The sequence below is a fragment of the Apium graveolens genome, chromosome 4 (genome assembly GCF_009905375.1).
Source record: "Apium graveolens cultivar Ventura chromosome 4, ASM990537v1, whole genome shotgun sequence".
Classification (NCBI taxonomy): domain Eukaryota; kingdom Viridiplantae; phylum Streptophyta; class Magnoliopsida; order Apiales; family Apiaceae; genus Apium; species Apium graveolens.
In genome coordinates, this window is record NC_133650.1 from 307,231,223 (window position 1) to 307,254,576 (window position 23,354).

General features: G+C 35.3%; 3 protein-coding genes across 4 annotated transcripts; 1 reads left to right on the forward strand and 2 right to left on the reverse strand.

Moving 5' to 3' along the window:
• Positions 1-1,357: 1,357 nt before the first annotated feature.
• Positions 1,358-5,037, forward strand: LOC141720056 (uncharacterized). The gene is made up of 3 exons (XM_074522410.1): positions 1,358-2,542; positions 3,460-4,669; positions 4,863-5,037. The coding sequence occupies exons 1-2, from the start codon at positions 1,358-1,360 to the stop codon at positions 4,654-4,656; spliced, it is 2,382 nt and encodes a 793-aa protein (XP_074378511.1). The 3' UTR covers positions 4,657-4,669; positions 4,863-5,037.
• Positions 5,038-5,619: 582 nt separating this feature from the next.
• On the reverse strand, positions 5,620-10,341 carry LOC141721580 (serine/threonine-protein phosphatase 7 long form homolog). 2 transcript variants are annotated; one of them, XM_074524549.1, is made up of 6 exons: positions 10,156-10,341; positions 8,252-9,150; positions 7,677-8,157; positions 6,581-7,596; positions 6,424-6,478; positions 5,620-5,815 (listed from the first exon to the last, which is right to left on the reverse strand). In XM_074524549.1, the coding sequence occupies exons 2-5, from the start codon at positions 9,145-9,147 to the stop codon at positions 6,466-6,468; spliced, it is 2,406 nt and encodes an 801-aa protein (XP_074380650.1). In that variant the 5' UTR covers positions 9,148-9,150; positions 10,156-10,341; the 3' UTR covers positions 5,620-5,815; positions 6,424-6,465. The 2 variants fall into 2 exon arrangements, with proteins under 2 accessions (XP_074380650.1, XP_074380651.1); XM_074524550.1 differs by lacking the exon at positions 5,620-5,815 and having other exon boundaries at positions 6,423-6,478.
• A 1,015-nt stretch (positions 10,342-11,356) lies between these two features.
• LOC141717305 (ABC transporter G family member 31-like) lies at positions 11,357-22,790 on the reverse strand. Its single transcript, XM_074519389.1, has 24 exons — positions 22,418-22,790; positions 21,485-21,605; positions 21,301-21,389; positions 20,908-20,992; positions 20,128-20,290; positions 19,661-19,737; positions 19,412-19,556; positions 18,436-18,737; positions 18,087-18,368; positions 17,631-17,947; positions 17,389-17,549; positions 17,216-17,319; positions 16,918-17,074; positions 16,770-16,829; positions 16,521-16,651; positions 15,854-16,186; positions 15,469-15,759; positions 14,943-15,026; positions 14,098-14,231; positions 13,764-13,991; positions 13,026-13,197; positions 12,782-12,869; positions 12,203-12,369; positions 11,357-11,964 (listed from the first exon to the last, which is right to left on the reverse strand). Exons 1-24 carry the CDS (start codon positions 22,684-22,686, stop codon positions 11,698-11,700), a joined length of 4,227 nt encoding a protein of 1,408 aa, XP_074375490.1. The 5' UTR covers positions 22,687-22,790; the 3' UTR covers positions 11,357-11,697.
• Between the last annotated feature and the right edge of the window lie 564 nt (positions 22,791-23,354).

Here is a 23,354-nt window from a genome sequence, read left to right on the forward strand (position 1 = left end):
GTTTATTTGACCAAAACTCAAAAAAATTAGGGTAAAAGACAAAAATAACCACATCTGAACAATCATCGGCCGAAATACCCACGGGCGGGATGGGGCTCCCTAAATGCCCACGGGATGCGCCTATGCGTAAAACGCATCTACTGGATACGCCAGAGAACTGATGAAATACAGACATATTGGGCTTTTGAAGGAACACGAAGAAAACAATTAGGGCTTACACTATATACGCCTTCACTATCTCCGTATGAGATTTACACGCCTTGGGCAGTTAGGAAGAATTAACCGCATACGCCTTCCGCCACTCCGTGTAAGTGTCATACGCCTGCGCAAGAGTCAAAACGAAGAGATACGCCAGCTCCTTGTCATATTCCAAGAAAGTGTTCAGAATGGTTTCGTTAAGCCTACAAGACAGTGTATCCCCTTGACACGCCTGTCCGTAACTAGCATCTAGTAGATACGCCTTCCTTTTCCTTAGAGATTAAAAAAGTTTAAAATCGTTACACTGATGTTTATTCTGTATGTAGTGTTCGGTGGATACGCCTCCTGGATCGTGAATTTCTCCTGGATACACTGCAGTGCTAGAAGTATCGAGTGATGCGCCTCCAAAATTGAGAAAATGGAGCTGATAAGCAAACTGATGTAACGCCTATAGGTAATACGTATTACTTTGATACGCCAAAGGTCATGTTGGTTTCACTGGATACGCAGATTTTTCTGTACAACGTAGTATAGATTCGCCTAGATACGCTTCAGTGCTTAGATACGCCGCAATCCATACGCCTTTGGCCACTCCGTATAAGTGTCATACGCCTGTGCAAGAGTGAAAACAAAGAGATACGCCCGCTCCTTGTAATACGTCTGGCCGTAAGTCGCATCTACTAGATACGCCTTCCTTTTACTTACAGATTAAAAGAGTTTTAAATCGTTACACTGATGTTTATTCTGTATGTAGTATCCGGTGGATACGCCTCCTGGACCGTGAGATTCTCCTGGATACGCCGCTGCGCTAGAAGTATCGAGTGATGTAACGCCTATAGGTAATACGTATTATATTGATACGCCAAAGATCATTTTGGATTCTATGGATATGCAGGTTTTTTTGTTAATTATTGACCAGATACGCCTGTTGTCTTCGAAAAATACACGATGATACGCATTGATGTAAGCCCTACCTTTACGAATAAAACACAACAACTTACTTCTCTATCTAATGAGGACTCTTCTGTCTCATGAGGCGCCCCTCATTTAACAAAATAATCCTAATGCTTACTCCCTTTCTTCATATCAGGTACTCAAAATTCCAGATTTTTTGTTTCAATTGCATCAGTTTGTAAGAAATTTTTGTCTATTTACATATATGGATGCAAATTCTAAATTTGTTTGGGGATGGTTATATTGTGATGGAGATATAACTAATGATAGCAATGTTGGTATTGGATATGATAAAGATGTAATTGGCTTTGTGAAATTGCAATACAATCTAAAATATGAAGAATTTCTTACAATTTTGCATAGGAAGCTATCGACAAATCCGAAGTTAATTAGGTTGATTGTATTACGTAGATTTCTGAATCCTACAAGTAGAAAGTATGGTGTTGTCTTAATTGTTGATGATGATGATTTGGAGTTCATGTTTGAGTCGTTGGAAGATGCAGTGAGTAAAGTTAGGGTGGAGCTTTACATCAAAAAAGTTCCAACAGATGTAGGCCAATATGCTGTGGAATTGGTTAGTTGCTCAAATATTGGTATAAGTTCTGAAAAAACTACAAGCACCCACAGTTCAGAGAGTGTGCGAGGGAGTACGGGATATGTTTCTAGTGGGAGTTCTAGTAGGACGTTGTTAACGAGCAGTGCTGATAGTGAAGGGTACTCAAGAGCAAGCAGCGATTATACAGATAATGAGATACCTTATTATAAATCTTTCGATGGCTCAGCAATGATTGTCTTAGATGATGAGGATTGTTTGAAAAAAGCAAGTGAACTTCATAATCCGTCGGAACTAGCAAAAGGGGGAACGTTTGAATCGAAAGAAAATTTAATGAATGTGGTCAAAAAGGTTCACATTGCAAACCATCAGGAGATTAAGGTGCTAAAATCTGATTCCATGACTTGGGAAGTTGTATGTAAACAGAATAACGAGGGTTGTCGGTGGAGATTAAGAGCCCGGAAGAGGAAAATTCATGATTCCTTTGAGATTATGAAGATTGAGGGTCCACATACATGTTTAAATCAATCCATTACACAAGATCATTGCAATTTGAGTTCTTCACACATTGCTGAAATCATCATTAACCTACTTGCCGTGGATCCAAATATCTCAGAGAAGGTGTTAACGGCTGCAGTCGTGAAGGAAGTTGGCTATACACCCTCAGAAAAAAAAGTTAGAGATGGTAAAAAAATTGCGACTATGAAGTTGTATGGATCGTGGGAGCAATCATACAGCCAGCTACCTATTTTTCTGAATGCGTTACAAGTATTAAATCCTGGCACGCGGGTGGATTGGTACTTCAAAGAGCAAGATCTTAAAATGCCTATACTTGAGGTATCATTTTACCATATACAATCCTTATAAAGTCTTATAGGCATCAACCTATTGTGATAAACCTTGTTTAAATTACGGTCTAAGTGTAAATTAGAGTTTGGTTCCTAGGGTTTAGGCCCTAAACCCTAAACCGTTTACAATATATTATAGTCTTGTAGAAGTTTCTAAAACCCAATTTTGTAATTAGTGAACCCTAAATTATTAAAAACTATTAAATTAGGGTTGAAGTTTAAATTATAGTTTGGTTCCTAGGGTTTAGGGCCTTTAGGCCCTAAACCCTAGATTTAATTAGGGTTTAGGCTCTAGGGTTTAGGGCCTAAAGGCCCTAAACCCTAAATCCTAAACCCTAAACCGTTTACAATATATTATAGTCTTGTAGAAGTTTCTAAAACCCAATTTTGGAATTAGTGAACCCTAAATTATTAAAAACTATTAAATTAGGGTTGAAGTTTAAATTATAGTTTGGTTCCTAGGGTTTAGGGCCTAAAGGCCCTAAACCCTAGATTAAATTAGGGTTTAGGCTCTAGGGTTTAGGGCCTAAAGGCCCTAAACCCTAAATCCTAAACCCTAAACCGTTTACAATATATTATAGTCTTGTAGAAGTTTCTAAAACCCAATTTTGGAATTAGTGAACCCTAAATTATTAAAAACTATTAAATTAGGGTTGAAGTTTAAATTAGAGTTTGGTTCCTAAGGTTTTGGGTTGCTATACCTTTTATTTCTCTTTCTGAATATTTCTAATACCCAAATGGGAATTGTTGAACCATAAACATTAACTGTTAGATGACGAAGTAAAATTGTGCTCTGTGAGGCCTTTTATTTGATAATTTGTGGTCTCTATAAGGAACGTATCATAGATTGTTTGATATTTTGATAGATTTAACTTATCTAATTTTATTTTGTCTAAATTTTGCTAGGTGGCAACATTCAAGCGAGTGTTTTGGACATTTAAGCCTTGTATAGATGCATTTGTTAATTGCATCCCAGTGTTGCAGATAGATGGTACACATCTGTATAGTAAATATGGTGGAGTCTTGCTTACTGCTACCGCGGTTGATGGCTTTCATCACATTCTTCCAGTGGCATTTGCTATTGTTGAGAGTGAAAATATTGCAAGTTGGAGTTGGTTTATGGATAGAGTGAAGAAGTTGGTTGTCTGCCAACGAACAGGTATTTGTGTGATTTCTGACAGGCACTCAGGAATCATGTCTGCTATGAATAATCCTAATTTAGGGTGGTGTGAACCAAATGGATACCATCGATATTGTGTCAGACACTTGGCTGCTAATTTTGGAAAGGCATTTAAGCAGAATGGCTTGAAGGAAAGGGTGGTTGCAATGTGTAGCCAATTGACAGAGGCCAAGTTCAATTTACATTGGAAATCATTATTGGCATTTGAGCCAAGAGCAGACGAGTGGTTTAGTGAGATACACCCTAAACACTCGGCTTTATCTTGTGATGGAGGAAAAAGATTTGGGATCATGACAACAAATATAGCTGAGAGCTGGAATAATGCCATCAAAAAGGCAAGAAAGCTCCCAATAACTGCATTAGTTAAAGCCTTATATTATAAGGTGGTTAGTTATTTTGATCAACGTCGCGTGGAGATCGAGAAACAAGGTGTTGATGGTAACGAGTTCACTAAGTATGCGAATAAAATTATGAACAAGTGGAAGGAACGTGCAAGTGGGCACCACGTGACAAAAATTGATCGGATCATTTTGGTCTTTGAGGTAGTGACAATGAAGCGTGGTTTGAAGGGAGGGAAAAAACAGATTGTTCGACTACGGGATGGCACTTGTACATGTAATAAGTGGCAAACATATCAGATCCCTTGTTCTCATGTTTTTGCTGTTTGTGCTAATGTTGGATTACAACACACAAGATTTGTAAGTGATTGGTATAAGCTAGAAAAAGCAAAACTGGTTTATGGGGGTCAGTTTGAGGCAATACCGGATAGAAAGGCATGGCCTTTATTGAGAGATTTTCCTACACTAACGCCCGATGATGATATTCCAAAGAAACCGGGGCGACGGAAGTCAACAAGGTATAAGAACGAGATGGATTTTTGTTCACTAGGAAAAGGAAATGGAGCTTCATCTAGTATTTTATAGTTTACTTTGATTGGTATGTTTTACTTCTATCGAGTTTCCTTTTATTCTGGATAATGCTGTCTTTAATTTTTATAGATGCCTCTAATTTTATAGTTTACTTTGATGTGTAGTTCTGCTTGTCAAGCTGGTGAATATCTATGTTGCAAGGATTTCTATTTAAGACAAAACAACTTCCTTTTTAATTTTTTAATTTCTTTTCTTGACAGATTGACGGTGTCCATGGATTTGCAAAGAAAGCTAAGTTCAAGCAATGGAAGAAGACAATTTACATTTATCAATTAAGTCTTATTTTCTATAAATGCAAGAGTTACTTGGCTTCTTTTGATGATTTTTAAATGCAAATGTTGAACCTTATTTTCAAGTATTATTGTTGGAGTTTATTGTAGCTATGATTAAAATTTGTGATATTTGGATTTTATGTGATTGGAATTTATGGAGTTTATGAAAAATGCAAGGGCAGTAACACTAAATTTATAAAATTCTGGGTACTATTTTGACTATTTACATAGAAAATTCAGGGGACTATTTTCTGGCTTTGGGGATGTATATAGAGCTCAGTTGAAGGATGGAAGTGTTGTTGCCATCAAGAAACTCATTCATGTCGGTGGACAAGGGGATCAAAAATTTTAAAAAAGATTTTATCTTTATTGCTCTCCCACCTTAAATTTTCTTGATTTTTTGTTCATAGTTGTATTGATTTTTTTGGGATTTAAAAAAGATAGGAAATTGTTGTGCAATTTCACCTGTTCCTTCTGTGAAGAAGAAGGGAAAAAATAAGCCAAACCCTTTCTCAGAAAAGCAGGTTGGCAGTGTAATATTAGTAAGTTGTATATATTATTAGTCATAATTTGCAAAAATCTTATTTTTTATCCACGCACCCTAATTTGATAATTTAAATGTTGTTCAATCAGATGGTGCAAAATGGAGTCTAAACGCATTACAAATTCAACTTAATATATCTCTTACAGATTGGGAAAAAAAACCACAAACACCCAAAACATAGAAGCTATTCGATAAAAGTACCCTGCTATCAATTTAGAATCCAAATCATATTGTTATATTGTTTCTGACATTACATCTGCAAAGTGGGGTCAAAATGAATTCATTTTCTCTTCAATACTTCATCATCTTCTGCAACATGTTAAGCCTATAATTTTTCCTGGAAAAATAAAAAGAGGAAACAAAATATTTAGAAACTAAATGTCATAAAACAACAACATAACTAATCACTAATATGCTTATATCAGATAAATCAGCAACAAAACTAATCACTAATATGCTTATAGAATGGTACTGTTACAATTGGGGATTGACACCTTTGCTTGCACAACTTATAGCTTTGGTTTGCTTTTTACGGATGAAGATATTAGACTTATATTGCGCGAATCAGAGTCTGAGGATATTTTGAATCCTATATCTAGAACAAGGACTATGCAGGTAGGCTTCTCTAAATTGTAATTAAATGTCTTTTTGTTTGTAGGTCTCATACATATTTATGTTATACTAATATGCTTCCCCTACTAAATTAGTATTAACTTGCCACTTTCATATTTTCTCAATTTTTTTGAAGAGAATAAATCATTAGGAATGAAGGTTATTTATTTTCCCACATACCATTCTACTAAATTTGTTAGGGTTTATTTTTAGAAGCATAAAATATATCTATTAGTAAAATACGGCTTACAAAACATATATCTAGAGGTGCATCTCTACAATTGTAAAAATATACTTAATTTTATAAAGCCATGCAATGCATAAAGAACTCACCTATCCAACTTTCCAATGTCAAGTGCCAAAAACCAAGAGTTGTTAATCCTTGTTCCTATAAAAATAAGACAAAAACAACATAACTAAAAAAGTTGAAATTCATATACAAATGAATACACATATAAGTAGTATAAGTATGACAACCAAAAGGACTTACCGTCGTTTGTAAGTATCTAACTCTTTTTTACCAGCGGTCCCACATCCTGGAGGTGCATGCTTGCGAGCTCGCAACTTCATATGCAGCTGCTCACGAGGTGCTTCCTGCGGTGTTTGCAACTCTTGTGCTGGTTGTTGCTGCACTTGCACATGTTCTGGTGGTTGCTGATATGTTGCCAGCTGCTTTGCTTGTTGTTTCTGAGGTGGAACCTTTTGTGCTGGAAGTTTTGGCAGTCGCAACTTTTGCATGGGCAGTTTTAGTGCTGGTTGTTGCAACACCGACTGTTGTGTTGGCTGCTGATGGGCTGGTTGTTGTAGCTCTAACTGTTGTTGCACCTCCTGCTGCTGAACTGGTGTCTGTACTGGTAGTTGATGCTGGTGCTCAGATGTCTGCATAGGTTGTTGTTGATCTTGCAATGAAGCTTGATGTGTTGAGGCCTGTAGTTGATTCACTCCCAAATGAGACTGTGTTGCTAATGGATCTTGGGACTGCGTGAATAAAAAGAATGTAGGATGTGACAATGGAGGACTTTGGTTGCCACCAGCTTGTTCAGTCTGCTCACATGGAGGTGACATATATATGGAGTCATTTGATGGCAACAAATTCCATCTAGGACAGTAAGATAGATCCCTGGCCTCTCTTGCCGCTGCCTCTGCCGCTCTTGTTGCTTTCTCTGCCGCTGCTTCATCCATAACTTCAGCCTCATTATCATCATCCAAATGCACACCGCCTTCATGATCCCCTATATCTTCCTCTATATGAATATCTCTATGAACATTAGGCAGCACTCCTCGCATCCGCGGAGGATTGACCCTTGCACGGTTTCCTTTTGGAATTCGTTTAGGCTTCCCTTTTAGCTCAACTTCCTTAGCACGTCTGTCTTCAATTGGAAAATCTTGATAGTATCCTGAATAGAATGTATCCGATAGAATCTGTTTAGCATTATCAATTATAGTTGGTATATCTCCGACTATATCACCCTTGTACACAGACTCGATGTGATCCAATAAATCCATCTGTGCAAAGAAGCATAAAAAAGTCACTGATCGGTAAAACAAAGCACCAGGTAGCATGAAAAATATTGAATTATAAATACCGTATAACAATGACCACCACCAATACGGGTGATATATCGTAGAGTGATGGATGAATACCAATGGTAATAATCATGCGACACACCATCACCTACATCTGCTACAAATACATGTTGAACTCTACTATCCCAATGTCCTAAATGAACATGATGTATCGTAGCCCAATCAATGTCTATCTTCCCCTTCAAATCAATTTTGTGAAGATCATTTGAGTAAGTACAAGGAGATGGTATAGCCTGAATCATGCCAAACTGACGTAGACATCTCTCAGGAAGATGTGGCTCCACAATATAGAAACAGATCAAAGGACCCTGGTAATGCCATATGGAACTACCTTCTCTACAAGAATCAGGTAGTGCCGCAAGAATCTCATCAGAATACGGCTTCCATGTAAAATGAGAATCTACAAGAACATCCAACGACAAACGGAAATGTGCTAATGCATGTGAACCACTATCAATGAACGATAGACTAGCACACCACCTACGTAACACATGAAAATGTATAAAGCACATTAAAATGATTCTATGAAATTACTAGAAGTGCTCTAATTTAAGCATTAAAAGTACAAAATTACCTTAAACCATATGGTCCAGGAAGATCACCCCAAATTTCAGGATTGCTTAAATTTGGGGCACGAGGAACAGGAGACAAGGTGTGCAATCTACTCCATGCCCACAACTGCAATAATATAAGACATCCAGCATTCTCATCTTTCTCTTTCCTACACGACTTGCATAAATCTCTATACAAGAAAGCAAGAACAGCAGAGCCCCAAGATAATTTTGCACATGAATCAAGATCCGCAATCAGTGGAATGTACATGCAATGCACCTGTCCACCAGAATGATCAGTAAACAGGACACCACCAATCAGCTGTAATATATAGGACTGTGTGTAACGCCTAAGCTGTAAATCGGAAGCATCATCTGGAAGAGAAGGAAATATCAAATTCAACCAACTAAACTTCAACCTACCACCGACAAGAGGTCCACCTGATTTCCCTACTCCCTGTCCCCCTAATTCATCTTCTTTGAAAGGAAATACTCCAAAAACATGTTCAACAAATTTCCCCCATCCACCTTCAACTGCAGTAAAACTTGTAACAGCTGCACCATCAATCCTTAAGCCGAGAAGACAACTAACATCCTGTAATGATATCATACACTCTCCGATAGGAAAATGAAAAGTATGTGTCTCTGGTCGCCATCTCTCTATCAAAGCAGTAATCAAACTCCAATCAATTTGGATGCCCGTCAACCTAGAAACACCATCAAAACTTAAATCACGTAGAATCGGTACCATTCTTTTATGTAAAGGAGGGAACTTGACATTATTAGGATTGCGATGTCGTGACCGCTGACTATCACCACCTCCAACCTCCCTCACAATGGATGACCTATGATCCTTTTGTAAATGCAAGACAGAATTATCTCTAGGCTCGGGATGCATAAAAGGCTTGGTAGGTTCCATAATCTGTTAATTACACAACATATCATAAGAAAAATATGTAACAAAAATCTACAAGCAACATAATAAGTAAAAATTATATATGAAGAAATGTAGTTGTCTTAGCGTATACGTGTGAATTTTCTGCCCATCAACGTTAATTAAAAAAAAGGATAAACAATGATGCTATTTCTTTGGAGATGCATAAAATATTTGCCTAGTAGAACAAATGCAGTTCTAACTTCGAAAGTATTATCTCTCTGGCTAGAAATATATTGAGAGCCCAGGAACATAAATTAGCTGATTTCTTTGAAGGTATGCAAATTTGGATACTGAAGAGAATGAGGCAATCAGTGGAACACATACTCATGTTGGTCCAGGGGGTTATTTGCAATATGCTGTTTACATATTAACTTCTCTTGGCTTTGTGCCACAATCATTTGAAGCTATTGTAACAGCAACTGAGTTAAGTATTGTTCAAGCACATGAAAACCTTAAGCCTGGTTCCATTTTCATCAACCAAGGTAACAACTATACATTACCTTATGTTCCTTGAGTAAGCTCAATAGATAAATTTTCAAGCACTTTTCTTTAAAAATCTCGATGGTTCTTAAATTGGAACCATGAATTGAGCAGGAGAATTGGATAATGGAGGAGTAAATAGGAGCCCCAGTGCATATTTATTCAACCCGCCAGAGGAGAGAGCAAGGTATACGCATAATTTAGATACACAAATGACGCTTATTCAAGTACTGTATTACATAGAATAATAAAACTTATTCTCTTACGGTCATATCATCAAACACTTGTTGGTCACAATATATGCCCAACTGAAAGAACACTTAATTTATTAATACAAATAACCACTACTTATCTATAACATTAACAATAAATCGGCATCCAATTTTCGAATAAACATTCAACTTAACAAATGACTATACTCTAAACTAGATAGAGATAAGCAAACAAAACCCTAATTTATAAATTTATCAAAGAATAAGGATAAACAAGGATCAAAATTCATCAACTTACATCGAAGAATTAGACAAAGTATGGCAGAATGAACGCTAATGACAGCAGTAATCGCACTAAACAAATTGCAGCTTGAAGAGGATACTTCTGTACTTGGTCGTTATATTTGTAATCCTATATTTTCAAGTAAGAAAGGAGATACGCCGCTGAATGAAGCGTCTGTAGTGGGTATTTAAGTCGGTACTTTTGAGAATGGTTAAATTGGGCAGCTCACCCCTTAAAAATGGGTATTTTAGGCAATTTTTCAAAAAATTACTCACTCTGTAATATACATATAAGTTTATTTTTAGTTTCTTTTTATAAATATATAGACAATATTTGATGGATTAACTACATTTTTTTTCTTTTACACGTACAGTAAAGTGACTACCCTGCTTGTATTTATTTAATAAATACAAATTACACGATACAAATAAGAAAATATGTATCATAGTTAATGAGATATATTTAATAATATTATGAACGTTATTAATGTTTTACATGAAATCATACATATTGATAGATACTCAACTTGTATTTGATATGTTTTAGACGTTATACAATATTTATCAATAAGAAAAAGATTAAAAATTTTACTATTATAATTATATGATGTATAAAAAAATCTAGAAAATGACCTGTTATTATATGCTAGTTTTTTATTATGTTTTAAATGATGTTTTATGTTCAAGTTATCTTATTTTCGTTTTTGACTGGTTACAATTACCGAATAGATGTAACTCAGTTATGTTTAAGACATTTGATAAACAACTTCATTAGCAGATTGTTTGCAGAAAAACACCAACAAAAATACATTAAACTTCATTTGCATTTTTGTCCCCAACAAGTTTCTAAGAGTACATTACAATTTAAGACGGCATGTTCAATTCTTTCTCCAACATCTATGTACCACAGGCATGCCAATTACCGGAAAATGGATCTCACTGGAAGGCACTCTGAATATTAGAAACAATTATGTTAACTTTTGGCAAGAACTTATCAAACTCTAGTTTGATTAGTACTTGTCCATCTTTTATCCGTTGTTGTGTATGTCAGCTGCAAAATGACGATCCAAACATGGACTAATCGTGTAGAAATCATAGCATTGGAAGATCCGGTATTCATGAAACATAGAGAACATAAAAAACAAGCAATACCTAAAGAATTCCCAGATGAGGCAGAGTGAAGCTACAAAAAAGTAAATAGAGACGCATAAGCAAAATCAGAGAAGTTCTCAGTAATAATATTATGGTATGAGTACCTTCACTTAGAGTTCTGCATCCATCGAGTACACATACAGTAATCAATACGATAGGGTACGTGTAAAGTTTTGTTGTAAATTGTATACCAACTTTACAAGACTTCCTACTCAATAATATTTCAAACCTACAAAATTGTGATGCACCAGAGATCGATGTCCTTATCCTCTCTTCGATGATTTATCAGGTTCTTGATAGAAACAGTACTTCAACGGTTAATCATTTGATGATAAAAACATTGCTATTGTCCATATGATGCAATGTTGCTGAATGTGGTGTTTGGATATCTCAGATAATCGTCTTTTCATCTTTTCTGGAAGTTAAGGACTTTAACAGAGATGGCAAAAACCGCAAAGAAAAATAAGCAGAATGCTACAAGTATCGCAGCTGAAGCACCAACCATCCCTGGACCATAGCCAAGGCTAACTTCCAAGTATTTTTTCACAGTTCCATGAAAGCCAGGTCCTTCAATCATTGTTTCAACGTCTCCAAGTTGGGAGGTAATGATACCCCGCAGTGTCCATGAAATTGGACATATGTAGTAGAACCATATCCACCACCCAGGAATTTTCTTCATAAAACCAAGTACAACAAAGGAATCCAATAAGTAATAATAATTGATGAAATGTTATCAGTTATTTGTCAAAAATTATACGTTGGTTATGAGATCAACTTCATTTTCAAGTATAATGTACCAAATTTATGCAGATGGTTTGATTTCAAAAATGGAGTTGAATAGTCGAAACACATGCTACTTGGCTTCAGTATTAACTTTAACATGAATGAAAAAAAGGAGAATGGGTACTTACGGGTTTAGGAACAAGAAAACCAGCAAGTAGGTTCCATAGTGAGTAAAATGCAGAAGATATGACGGATGCCAGATGTTGAGTAGGGGTAAGACCAATTGCCATCATCCCATAGAATGTGAAGTAGGTGAACGTGAGAAACATGAATACAAGGTATAGGAAAAATTTTGCTGCATCACAAGAAAGAAATTAATTTAGTATCCATTCAATATTTTTACATATTTGTTGTGATTAAGAATCGTATTTACTTCTTTTCTTTTTGCCTTCCATTATTTCCATTGTTTTACCAGATGGGGTGGAAAGGCTTAATATATACCGTCACAACATCTTAATAATTTACTTTGTCAGAAACACGTAACATTATCTGAGAATAAGGAGTCCTCTATACAGATACAAAATTAGAATCTCAGTTAGGAAATCTTTCATCCTCTTGAGAAAGAGATAATTTCCAAAAGTAGATAAAATATGATCTCCCACCAACCTACAGAACCTCAAATAACCAACAGAAGAGGACGTCTCATTCATACAGGCATGTACATGAGGTTAGACACTACTAACATATTACATATTAATGAATAATACCTGTTGTTCGCTCAAAGTTAATCATAAAATAAGTGATGACTCCATAAATCAATGTCTGCATAAGAATGTATGGGATCTCAACCAGGCCCTGTTACAGGAAAAAGTCATCTAACTTCGTTAGCCAATCATATTTAACTTTAACAAGAAACCCATATATATTCTCTCTTAGACGCCCTAATATATGCTTAACATCTATCAAAAATCTGATGGTAAGAAACACCCTACTTTCGAGTGGGTCACATACCTGAGCTGCCGCATATGGGAAGGGAGAGTACATTCCAGCTGCCTTCTCTCTGTAGAAAACTGTTCTCTCTATTGAAACTACTGGTTGCACTGAAGCAGCATTATTCACTCCAAGAAACATAACAGCTGAGAAGAGAGCTCCCATTACAACTTGTAAATCTTGAGTACTTCCTCTAAAAATTATATAGAACACCCATAAGATCTCCATACTAGGATTGTTTTATAATTATCACAAGGGCTTTATGAATCGAAAAGAAAGATAAAAAATTGATAATTGATATTAAACATACATAAGAGTAAATAAAGGTACTTGTATAATTATCTGTAACAGAAATTAGAAAGGTGATCTCCTTAACATGTAATTTGATAGTGATAGCGCTAGTAAACAAAGAAATATTATATTCAAGAGCAGTTTGTAACTTCATTAGTTGTTAACAAAGACCACGTTGATTTAAAAAGAAATCTTACACATCCGGTTAATGTTCCAGTCTTCAGATATGTGCAGCTTTCATTTCTCACTAACAACATTTCCAAATAGCCATGGTACATTGACTAGATATCTATAGTAGTTATCTGGCATACTATCAATTAATAAGGAAAGTCTTACACTCCTAAGATACATACTTTCAGATTGCTATTAGTGCTTATCACAATATGTAGCAGGATTCTGCTTAAAGTATATATAAATCTCAAATGATCAGAAAGATATTCATTACAATCTCCAGAAAGGATAACTTGCCTTTTTGAACCAATGTCCCAAAATATGGTTCCAAGTACAAGCGCGCTGACTGTAGTAAAGAATAGTCTGACGGAGTTGTAGGCTGGACTCCTGAAATATACAAGATTTTGCTTCCACATGCAAATTTTAAATTGTGCGATCATATTTCTAGAATAAGTGGAGGGGAATCTCAACGGCTTCGAGCCTTCTGCTGGAACACTGTGTTGCTGAATGGATGCTTCAACCTCCCTATGAATTGAAAAAGATCAAATATAATTATATTGGACATTACAAAATGACTTGATAACTTCAGTATAAAGTATTCTCCAACAAAATTAATAGCTACAAAATTCACCTAAACTGATCGCTATGTCTGTAGATATCTGCAAAGTCTCTACCGATTCTTTCTTCTGCGGCAGGTGTACTAATTTCAAGCATCCAAGTGGCTGGATTATATCCATCAGGAAATGAAGAGATCCCAGGAATTCCCTACATAACATGAATATTAGTACTGTACCACAAGAAGTGCTATACGTGATGTAGGCCTTATCCTTTCATAAATTCAACCTGGGCATATTTAACAAGCACTTTTAGTAAAGCTTCAACAATTTAAAGTATCAGCCAAACCAGTTGACAAAAATACATACTCGAATAGAAATGTCCAAGATTAGCTCACTCTTTAAGTGACATATTCCCGACAGACATATATTTCTTCCTAGAACCGGATTAATACTTACCCAAACTGAAAACTAGAAAAAGCATGTCTATATTTTTAAGTATACTGGCTGTCACCAAGCCTGACTATCATTGCCAGAAGAAGTAATAAATCATTTGCACGTAGGAAATGCCACTATTTAATGCAAGGCTCCTCCATAAATAGTCTGATCCCAGTAATGAAATTCAGTTCATTAAGTGTTTTATCAGATGCTATACTGCAACAGTGAGTATATTCTTTCAGATGATTTATTCCTTGAAGTGATTAAATTCTCTGATATGTTTCAGCTACAAGCCCTCTTGGCCGAGGCATCATGTTTGTGACTAGGATGATGAATAATGATGTTATGAATAATCTTGATGCCATATTACAGGAGCTGAGGAGCAATCTAAAAAAAAGTGATTGACATAGATTCCTTTACTTCTACAAGAAAAAAAGTAAAATAAAAGGCAAGTTGTGCTAATAATAAAATACACAACTTTTACCTGAAAATAATTTATCATCGTCTGCGATTTCTCACCCAGCTTACCTCCATAGATTACTTGTCCCCCTCGTTTCATAAGAAGTAACTGAGTTTTGAATAGACGATCAGTAAACGATGTTATAGAACAGATACCTGAAGAAACATACTAGCCTAAAATCACAGTGCAAAACACGCTAACATTTTGAGAATATCATTTAGACATTTATACACTCTATATTTTAAAAACCAGTGTGGGTTAACACATTGCAAAAACAGTATAAATTTTAAAAAAAACAGTTATTATAGAAATTTAGTAGCATGTTGAGGATAATTTATTATCAGTATTTTATCTCCTAAATTTACAGAATATAGCACTTGAATGGTTCACTGCAGTAAAAAACTACACTGATGTCAGTCATCAGATGTCAGAGTCTAATTGTAATTCCAAAGACTTGACGGAAAAAATTAAATAAAAGTTTAATAAAATTATGGAATTATCTAGTGTACGAACAAAATCCAATAAGAATTTCACTGTATTAGTAACTAACCTCATCAAATGCTTCAAATATTTCGATACTAGGTTGATGTATCGTGCATACCACTGTTCTTTGTGTGTCAACAGTATTACGGACTGTTCGCATTACAATAGCTGCAGCTCGCGCATCAAGTCCAGATGTAGGTTCATCCATAAAAATTATGGAAGGATTTGCAACAAGCTCCACTGCAATTGTTAAACGTTTTCTCTGCTCAGTAGACAGGCCAGTACTGCCTGGTAGTCCGACCAAAGCATTCCTTAATGAATCGAGTTCAACTAATTGCATGACTTGTTCAACAAACTCCTACAATAAAATGCAATCAAGTTATTGAATAATGAATTGAATGCTATATAGTCGGTGATAAAATTGTTTAAGATGGTCAGCAGAAATTACTGACATGTTGTTTCTCTTTGTTCACTTCTGTTGGAAGGCGGAGACCAGAAGAAAACAAAATTGACTCGTATACTGTGACTTGAGGAGAATGTATATCATTTTGCTCAACATATCCTGAAATTCGAGCAAATGTTTGTTGGTCTTTAGGATGACCTGAAATTCTTATATCTCCTTCTATATATCCTCCAGTCTTCCTACCAGCAAGAACGTCCATCAAAGTAGTTTTCCCCGCACCACTTGCCCCAACTAATGCAGTAAGAACGCCAGGTGAAAATACTCCATTAATTTTTGACAGAAGTTGCAACTTCGTTTCTCTTATTCCTTGTGTTCTCATTTCCTAAAAAGGTCAGTGTGCTTCTGTTAATCAGGTATTATACATTTTATTGAAAGCAATCATAATCTGTGGTGATTTTTACTTGTTTTAGAACTTGCGAAGTACAAAAAAATTAGGCATTGTTCTTTTTCTTCAAAATCAGTAAATTAAAACTTTATAGTTCCTGCCAAAAATTTTAGTTTAAATTTTAGTGAAATAAGAAAGCTAGCACAGTTTTAATCTCTTGATATGCTTCTATAGATGCTGACCTTTAAATTGAAGAAAATCCGCCGACCAAAAAATAGTTTTGGTAAATAATTTTGGAAATATTAAAATATACAATAGAAGAAACAATCACCTTAGGCATATCGACAAAGTAATCAACATTACGGAAAGTCATTGTCAATTGTTGAAATGGGAGGATCATTCCCTTCCTCTTGGGCCCAGACTCAATAAGGACCGGATCTGTTGCCAATTCCGTTCCGTTTCCTGCAAAATCAGTCACTAAGAATCTAAAATTGGTTTGTAGGAATAATCTTCATTTATGGAAGATTTTATATTTAAATATAAATACAAAAGAACTACATTTAAGAAATTTCTACAGTACCATTAGTTGAATTGTAATCTCCAGCATTTACAGGGATTATTGTCTGTGATTTCTTGATAGCTGCAGCAATCATTGGTAATATTATTGGAGTCTGATCAATGTTACTAAGATTATATGTCTGGAAAACCACAAGTGTCTTAATACTTACGATTAAGGTAGCTCAAAGCCAGAGTCACTACAAGATTGAAAAAAACAGTGTAAAGTAGCAAAACACCAACTCCAAGCCAATACCAATTGTCATCAGCAGGTAAACTGTGTAAATGAAGAACACTTAATCCGATTGTTGTGTTTCCTGCTACAGGTTTCTACAGAGTTGCAAGTTTAGTTAGGTAGTTATCGAAGTTAGGGTAGTTCAAGTTAGGGTAGTTCAGATATAGATACATAACCTTCATTTTAATATTAAAGGATGTAATATAAGAACTAAGAAACATTAAGTAAAGGCGTACCTCCATCCACCTCGTGGCAGTAAACTCATTAACAGATATAGCACGTTGACCATAGGATAAAGGGGAGATCCAAAATGCCCAAATCCACCATGGCTTGATAATATCTGTAAGAATATACCGAGTCATTATAGGTAATTATGTGTTAAAAAGTTGCAGGCGAAGTGACATGGTACCTTTAGGAATGATAAATCCACCCAGCAAGAAAATAACTAGCAGTCCAGCAGAGGCAAATGTATTTGCAATGATTATATCACGAGCAATAGAAGCAATTGATCTGAAGAGGCCTAGTGCCATTTGGTGAATGGTGAACAGTAAAAACATGTACCGGAAAAACCTGAGACATTTACAAGAAGCAAATGAGTATCGTAAACAAGTAAAAATGATTTGAAAGGCAACAACAGGAAAGTGGAGGCACCTCCCAGCCCCAGGAGCAAATCCAACAGTGTAGTATACAACGCAAGCCCAGACAATAGCTTCAACTAGCGAGTAGGGTATGCGTAAAATCCAACTGGAGATGGACCATGCCCATGCAGGATAAAAGCCATTATCTCTTTGTTTGTAAAATACAGGAAGTCGAAAAATCATCAGTGGTAGCTCTGTAAATCCATTAAACAGTAAGTGGACCAGCCCAAAAAACAAGCAAGAAAGATATAATTCTCCATCAATCACGTCCGTGGGATGTACTCTTGTTCGTAAAAACATTGTGCATGTGACGAATCCAACAAACCCAACCTTTTAAGATGCAACGGAATTATAAGATACATGCCACACAAGAAAGATAAATTATAACTCTTCTGCATGCTGTATAACTAAATTGTTGATTCTATGTATAGAAATTAAAATATTCAAAGGAAAAGATAATAAAAACTACCTGGCATGTTCTAAATATATATAGAAAACTATGCCTTTTGATAAGAAGGCATTCTCTGACAAAGCATGTCTTAAAGAGCTCGAATTTTGATACACCAAACCTTGTTCTAGCCAGAGCAGAAGGATTACTCTTGGATTTATCATAGGGAACAGATAGAGAGGTTTTCAAAGAACTTCCATATCTAGAATTTAGAAATTCTTCAGCAATTCTTGAAACAGGCAGGAAGACATATGGTTTTGTGGGGTCTGCCCAGTATTGTGCTTGATCCTTCCGCGAGGTAACCTAAATAAAAGGTAAGTCGGATAATTGACACAAAGATTACTAAATAAAATGTCATATAATGCAATACCTCTTGAAGAAAATCTGCAACTCCTTTCCTAGGTGGCAAACGAAAACCTATTGACTCGAAAAAATTAACTACTTCTGCTCGAGGGCCTTGATACACCATGTACCCTTCCGATAATAGGATCAGGTCATCAAACAACTCGAATGTTTCAGGTGCAGGCTGGAGTAGAGCCATCAAAACTGTGCCTTCCATTAGATGTACAAAGTTCCTTAAGCATTTTACAATTTGATATGTTGTGGAGCTATCAAGTCCCGTTGAGATTTCATCCATAAATAGGGTTTTCCTGGGCCCAACAACCATTTCTCCTGCAAAAGTATAGCAAATTGAAAATCTGATGAATGTGTTGAAGAGATGCTCGAGTCTGCAACATATAATCTTAAGTAATTTAACTTTTTCTTTTATTTTGAATTTTTCTTAACACAAAAATGAAAAAAATGATGTACCAGATGATAGCATCACAAACAGAGCTGTGCAAAAATATTTGATTGATATCGTAGGGATATCAATTTTTGATCTCGTTTTTTTAGGAGGTTTTGAGATGTAAGTAGTTACATGGTTTCTTAGTAAGGTTCTGCAAGAGAGCTAAATATACCAATTTGCCTCCAAAGTAAATTCAACAGTGTTTTGAAAATTCTCTACTAACTTTAATTTCCCATTATTTCTCTAGCACCACAGATATACTACTAGTCTGCTATTTGCTGCGAGTGCAAATGGTTAGTCATGGAAAATCCACATAACATTTGATGAGGTGGGTTGATCATATGTTATCACTGTAGAAGATGGTGATAGATAAGCGATACATTAGAAAAATATAAAATAGAAATCTAGCAGCATAGAATATGGTGATAGACAAAACGAAAAACATGCCAATACCAGGGTACAATAAAGCAAATGATTCTTGAGGATTCCGATAGTGCCAATGCATAAAAAGTAGAACTCAGAAGATGTAAAACACATATCAAACATGAGCAAGAGATACCTGTAGTAACTCTTTTTCTTTGTCCACCTGAGACACCCCTGTTCATGTCACTGCCAACAACCGTCTCTGCGCATATATCAAGGCCAAGAACTTTTAGAATGTAATCCGTAGAAATACTGTGCCTTCTCCCACCGACAGATGATGCCTGAACAATGAAATTTATTTACAACATTTATCAGGATAAATGCTTTCAGTGAGAAATGAATTCCCACAATATTAAGTAGCAGGATAGAAAAGCTCCGGTTGAACCTTCATAAAAGCATCAATTTCAGGACTGGGCCGAATATTCCTTTCTTTTTCTAATCGAGTAAGATCCTTCAAAAATCCTGAAAGAAGTGATCATGTGAAATTACTGCATAAGTAAGAGTATATAGATACTGTCTTCTGCATGTACAGAAGACTTCTCTGTTGTCAGTTCAAAATACTAGCAAGTTTCAAAAACTAACAGATACATATGTTTTTAGAAAAGCAACATAAATTTGTTCTGCTTATACCAAAACAACATATACTGTAGAATGCGGAAGTCTAAAATCTAAAATAAAAAAGATCAAATAGAGCACTGAATGCACATTTATTTTCTTCAGCGACTGTCAACTGAGGCATGACTAGCCAACTGTAGTTTTTAGAGAATGTAGCTACAAAAAACAATGTACTGGTGAATAGAGATAAAAATGAAAATAAAAAAATAAAAGGGTTTTAAAATCATAAAAACAAACCTGCAAAACCTTCACTTGCACCCTCACATCTTGCAGCAAAATCTAACGTTTCTCGCACAGTCAGTTCTGCGATGTGATTATCTGTTTGACTTATATAAGCTGAAGTCCTTTGAATGCAAAAATCATCAAGCATATGACCATTGTATGTAATATTTCCACTTTTCTGAAACCCCATCAATTAAGTACAAATTGATAAGATGGACAAGTTCTCACTTAATTTCAATTTTTATGAGACTCAATTCCTCTATATGCCTTCTACTGCATCAGACTATTTTGTACTTCCTCCGTCCCTTAATACGTTTCCCATTTTGACTTTTTACACTGTTCACGGTAAGCGATTAACTATTAATTTACATCTAATCTATAAAAGCAAATATAGTCACAAGTTATCTTGATGGATTCGTATCTATGAATACTTTAATACAGTAAAAATTTTATATTTAATACTACTACGAAATTAAAGATATTAACAGTCAAAAGTGTGCATTGGCAAACGTGTCCAACACAAATGAGAAACGTTTTTAGGGACAGAGGGAGTATCTTACAAAGTTTAAATCTAGGTAGCGACCAGAGAGTAGACATCTAATCACCAGTTAGGGTTAAAAGAAAGAATCTGTTTTGAGCTTTAAGTTAATGACATATTATGTGACAATCAAGGGTAAAGGCCAGAAAATCAAGAGAGTAAACCTAAACACCCCTAAAAATATCTCCCTTCACCTAGTCCTAAAAATTTATGCTAGATCAAAAGTTACAGTCAACAACATTATTCAAGTGTCTTACCTTTAACCCACTGTCAAGTTTCCCAGCTAGAGCTAGAAGCAAAGTGGATTTACCAGAACCTGGAGGTCCCAGAAGCAATGTCATCCTACCATGATCAAAGAAATACATTAAAATAGCTACGACAAAATTTAAAACTAAACAAAGTAAGATATCATTAATAACAAGTTGGTCTTCTAGAATAGGATTCAGGACTCATTTGGTGAGTAAACTGATAGTAACAGTGGACTTATATGCAACAGGCAAATCATGAATGGAACCTTGGCACCTTCAGGAAAATTAAATCTTAAAATTCTTTTAAGTGTCATTACATTAGTCATCTTAAACTTATTTAATTTTCGCCTTCATGAAAATGAAGAAAAGGATCACTTCTAGAAGAATTTAACACATGCATACCTTCCTGGCTTCACTACACCGCTAATGTTATTCAGGATCGTGAGCTTATGCCTCCGGGGCTTATAGATTCTCAACGCAGTTAACAGTCTCTGCATCAAGTTACAAGAAAGAATTATACTAAAAAATAGAGCACATTACAAATACTACCTTACAGCATTGAGATAAGAAGAATAAAATTACAGACCTCTACTAAATCACGAGTATAATTTATTAATGTAGGTAAAGCTCTGCTGCCAACTTGTACTTTTGCCGAGATTGTCAAGTCCTGAAAGCATACATCTACTTTTGGAACCTCTATTCCAACTCTTTTACATGATAAATTGAAGAATAAATTACATCAGCTTCGAATTATTAACATCTAGTTTTGAAAATAAACACTAGCTAGGTCCGAGTAGGTTCATTTACAAAAATCATAGTCCCGAAAAACCAAAAATTTCCATCCCCAAGTATCATAACAAAAGCAATACAGAGATTAGGTACACGTAAATCAATCTTATGCATTACTTTCGCTCAAAAAAGAGTCCACAACGAGAGTGTCACACATTTAATCATAAAAAAACTGACACAAAATAAATCATAAGTCACTTAAATTTCCATTAAATAGATACACATAACATTAGTGTGCATAACTAGTAAAACCTATATACATAAATATCTTCTCATTAAAATCAAACCGATTGTTTGTATTTTGGAGTATTATTTAACCGAGACTAATACCTAACCAATTCTCGAAACTTTAATTGCATAGCTAATTCATTTTCATAAAATCAGATCATAACATTTCATAACAAAAATGCAAAACGAACTACATGATCAAATAAAATCATCGACTGGATATCGAATAAAAAGCACTAATTATAAACTACATGATCATATACAAATTGTCCACTAAATATCGAATACAAAACACTAACAACAAACTACATGATCAAATACCAATTATCAACTTTATATCAAGTACAAAACACTAATTACAAACTACATGATCAAATACTAATTACAAACTTCATTATCACATACTAATTATCGACTAAATATCGAATACAAAACACGAATCACAAACTACTTGATCACATACTAATAATCGACTAAATATCGAATACAAAACACAAATTACCGGTCTAATCGCTCTTTGATAGCGGAAAGGAGCTTAAAATTATCCTGTTCCGACGTATCCAACGCATTTCTAACAACAATCTCTCGCTTCAATTTATCCAGCTTCGTCACATCAACCGTCTCCGTCTCTTCACCGTCTCGAATCAAAGCATAAGTACTCCGTTTTCGAGACGGCAATCTCTCCAGCGCCGCCCAAACAAGCTCCATCTCGTCTCTCTCCACATCAGCAGCTTCTATGTCGTACAAATCACTCTCATTCGACACCGCCATTAAAAAAATGAAATAATCAATTTTAATTAATTATGAATGTTGAGTTATTGAGTGATCACCAAGCTAGGGTTTTATAATGTGGAGAGATGTGTGTGTTTAAGTGTAACAGAGTTTGTTAGAGAGAATGAGAGTCCGATTGTATCTCGATTCTGTTTGGGCTATCTTATAGAAGAGAATACGTGTTTGTTGATGACTCTTCATTTTCTGTGCCCGCGAGATTTTGAATTTGTGAAAAGACATATTTAGCCCTGGGTTTTTGATCATTTTACGGGTTTTGCCATGTCTTGGTGAGCTGTTCGTGAATCGTGAGATCATCTCACGGAAAAGAGCGAAATCATGTGATAATTAATGTAAATTTAATAAATTTTCACTTTTGTTGGGATGAAATATTTTAAAAAATGATAGTATTTTTACAAAAATATTTTAAAATTGAGTATTTTTCAAAAAAAACCAACTTTTTATTATCGCTACTTCTTAAGTTTGGAATTATTTTTAACTCACAAAGCATCTACTTTGTTTTTAGAACAAATATATTAATTTAATAATAAAAAAGTATCCAATATTTACACCAACAACGGAGTCCAACAAATTGTATTTGGGAAATCCCCTACACTGTGCTCCAGAGTTTGTAAATGTAGAGAAGAAAAGAGAAGAGAAAAGATAATTTT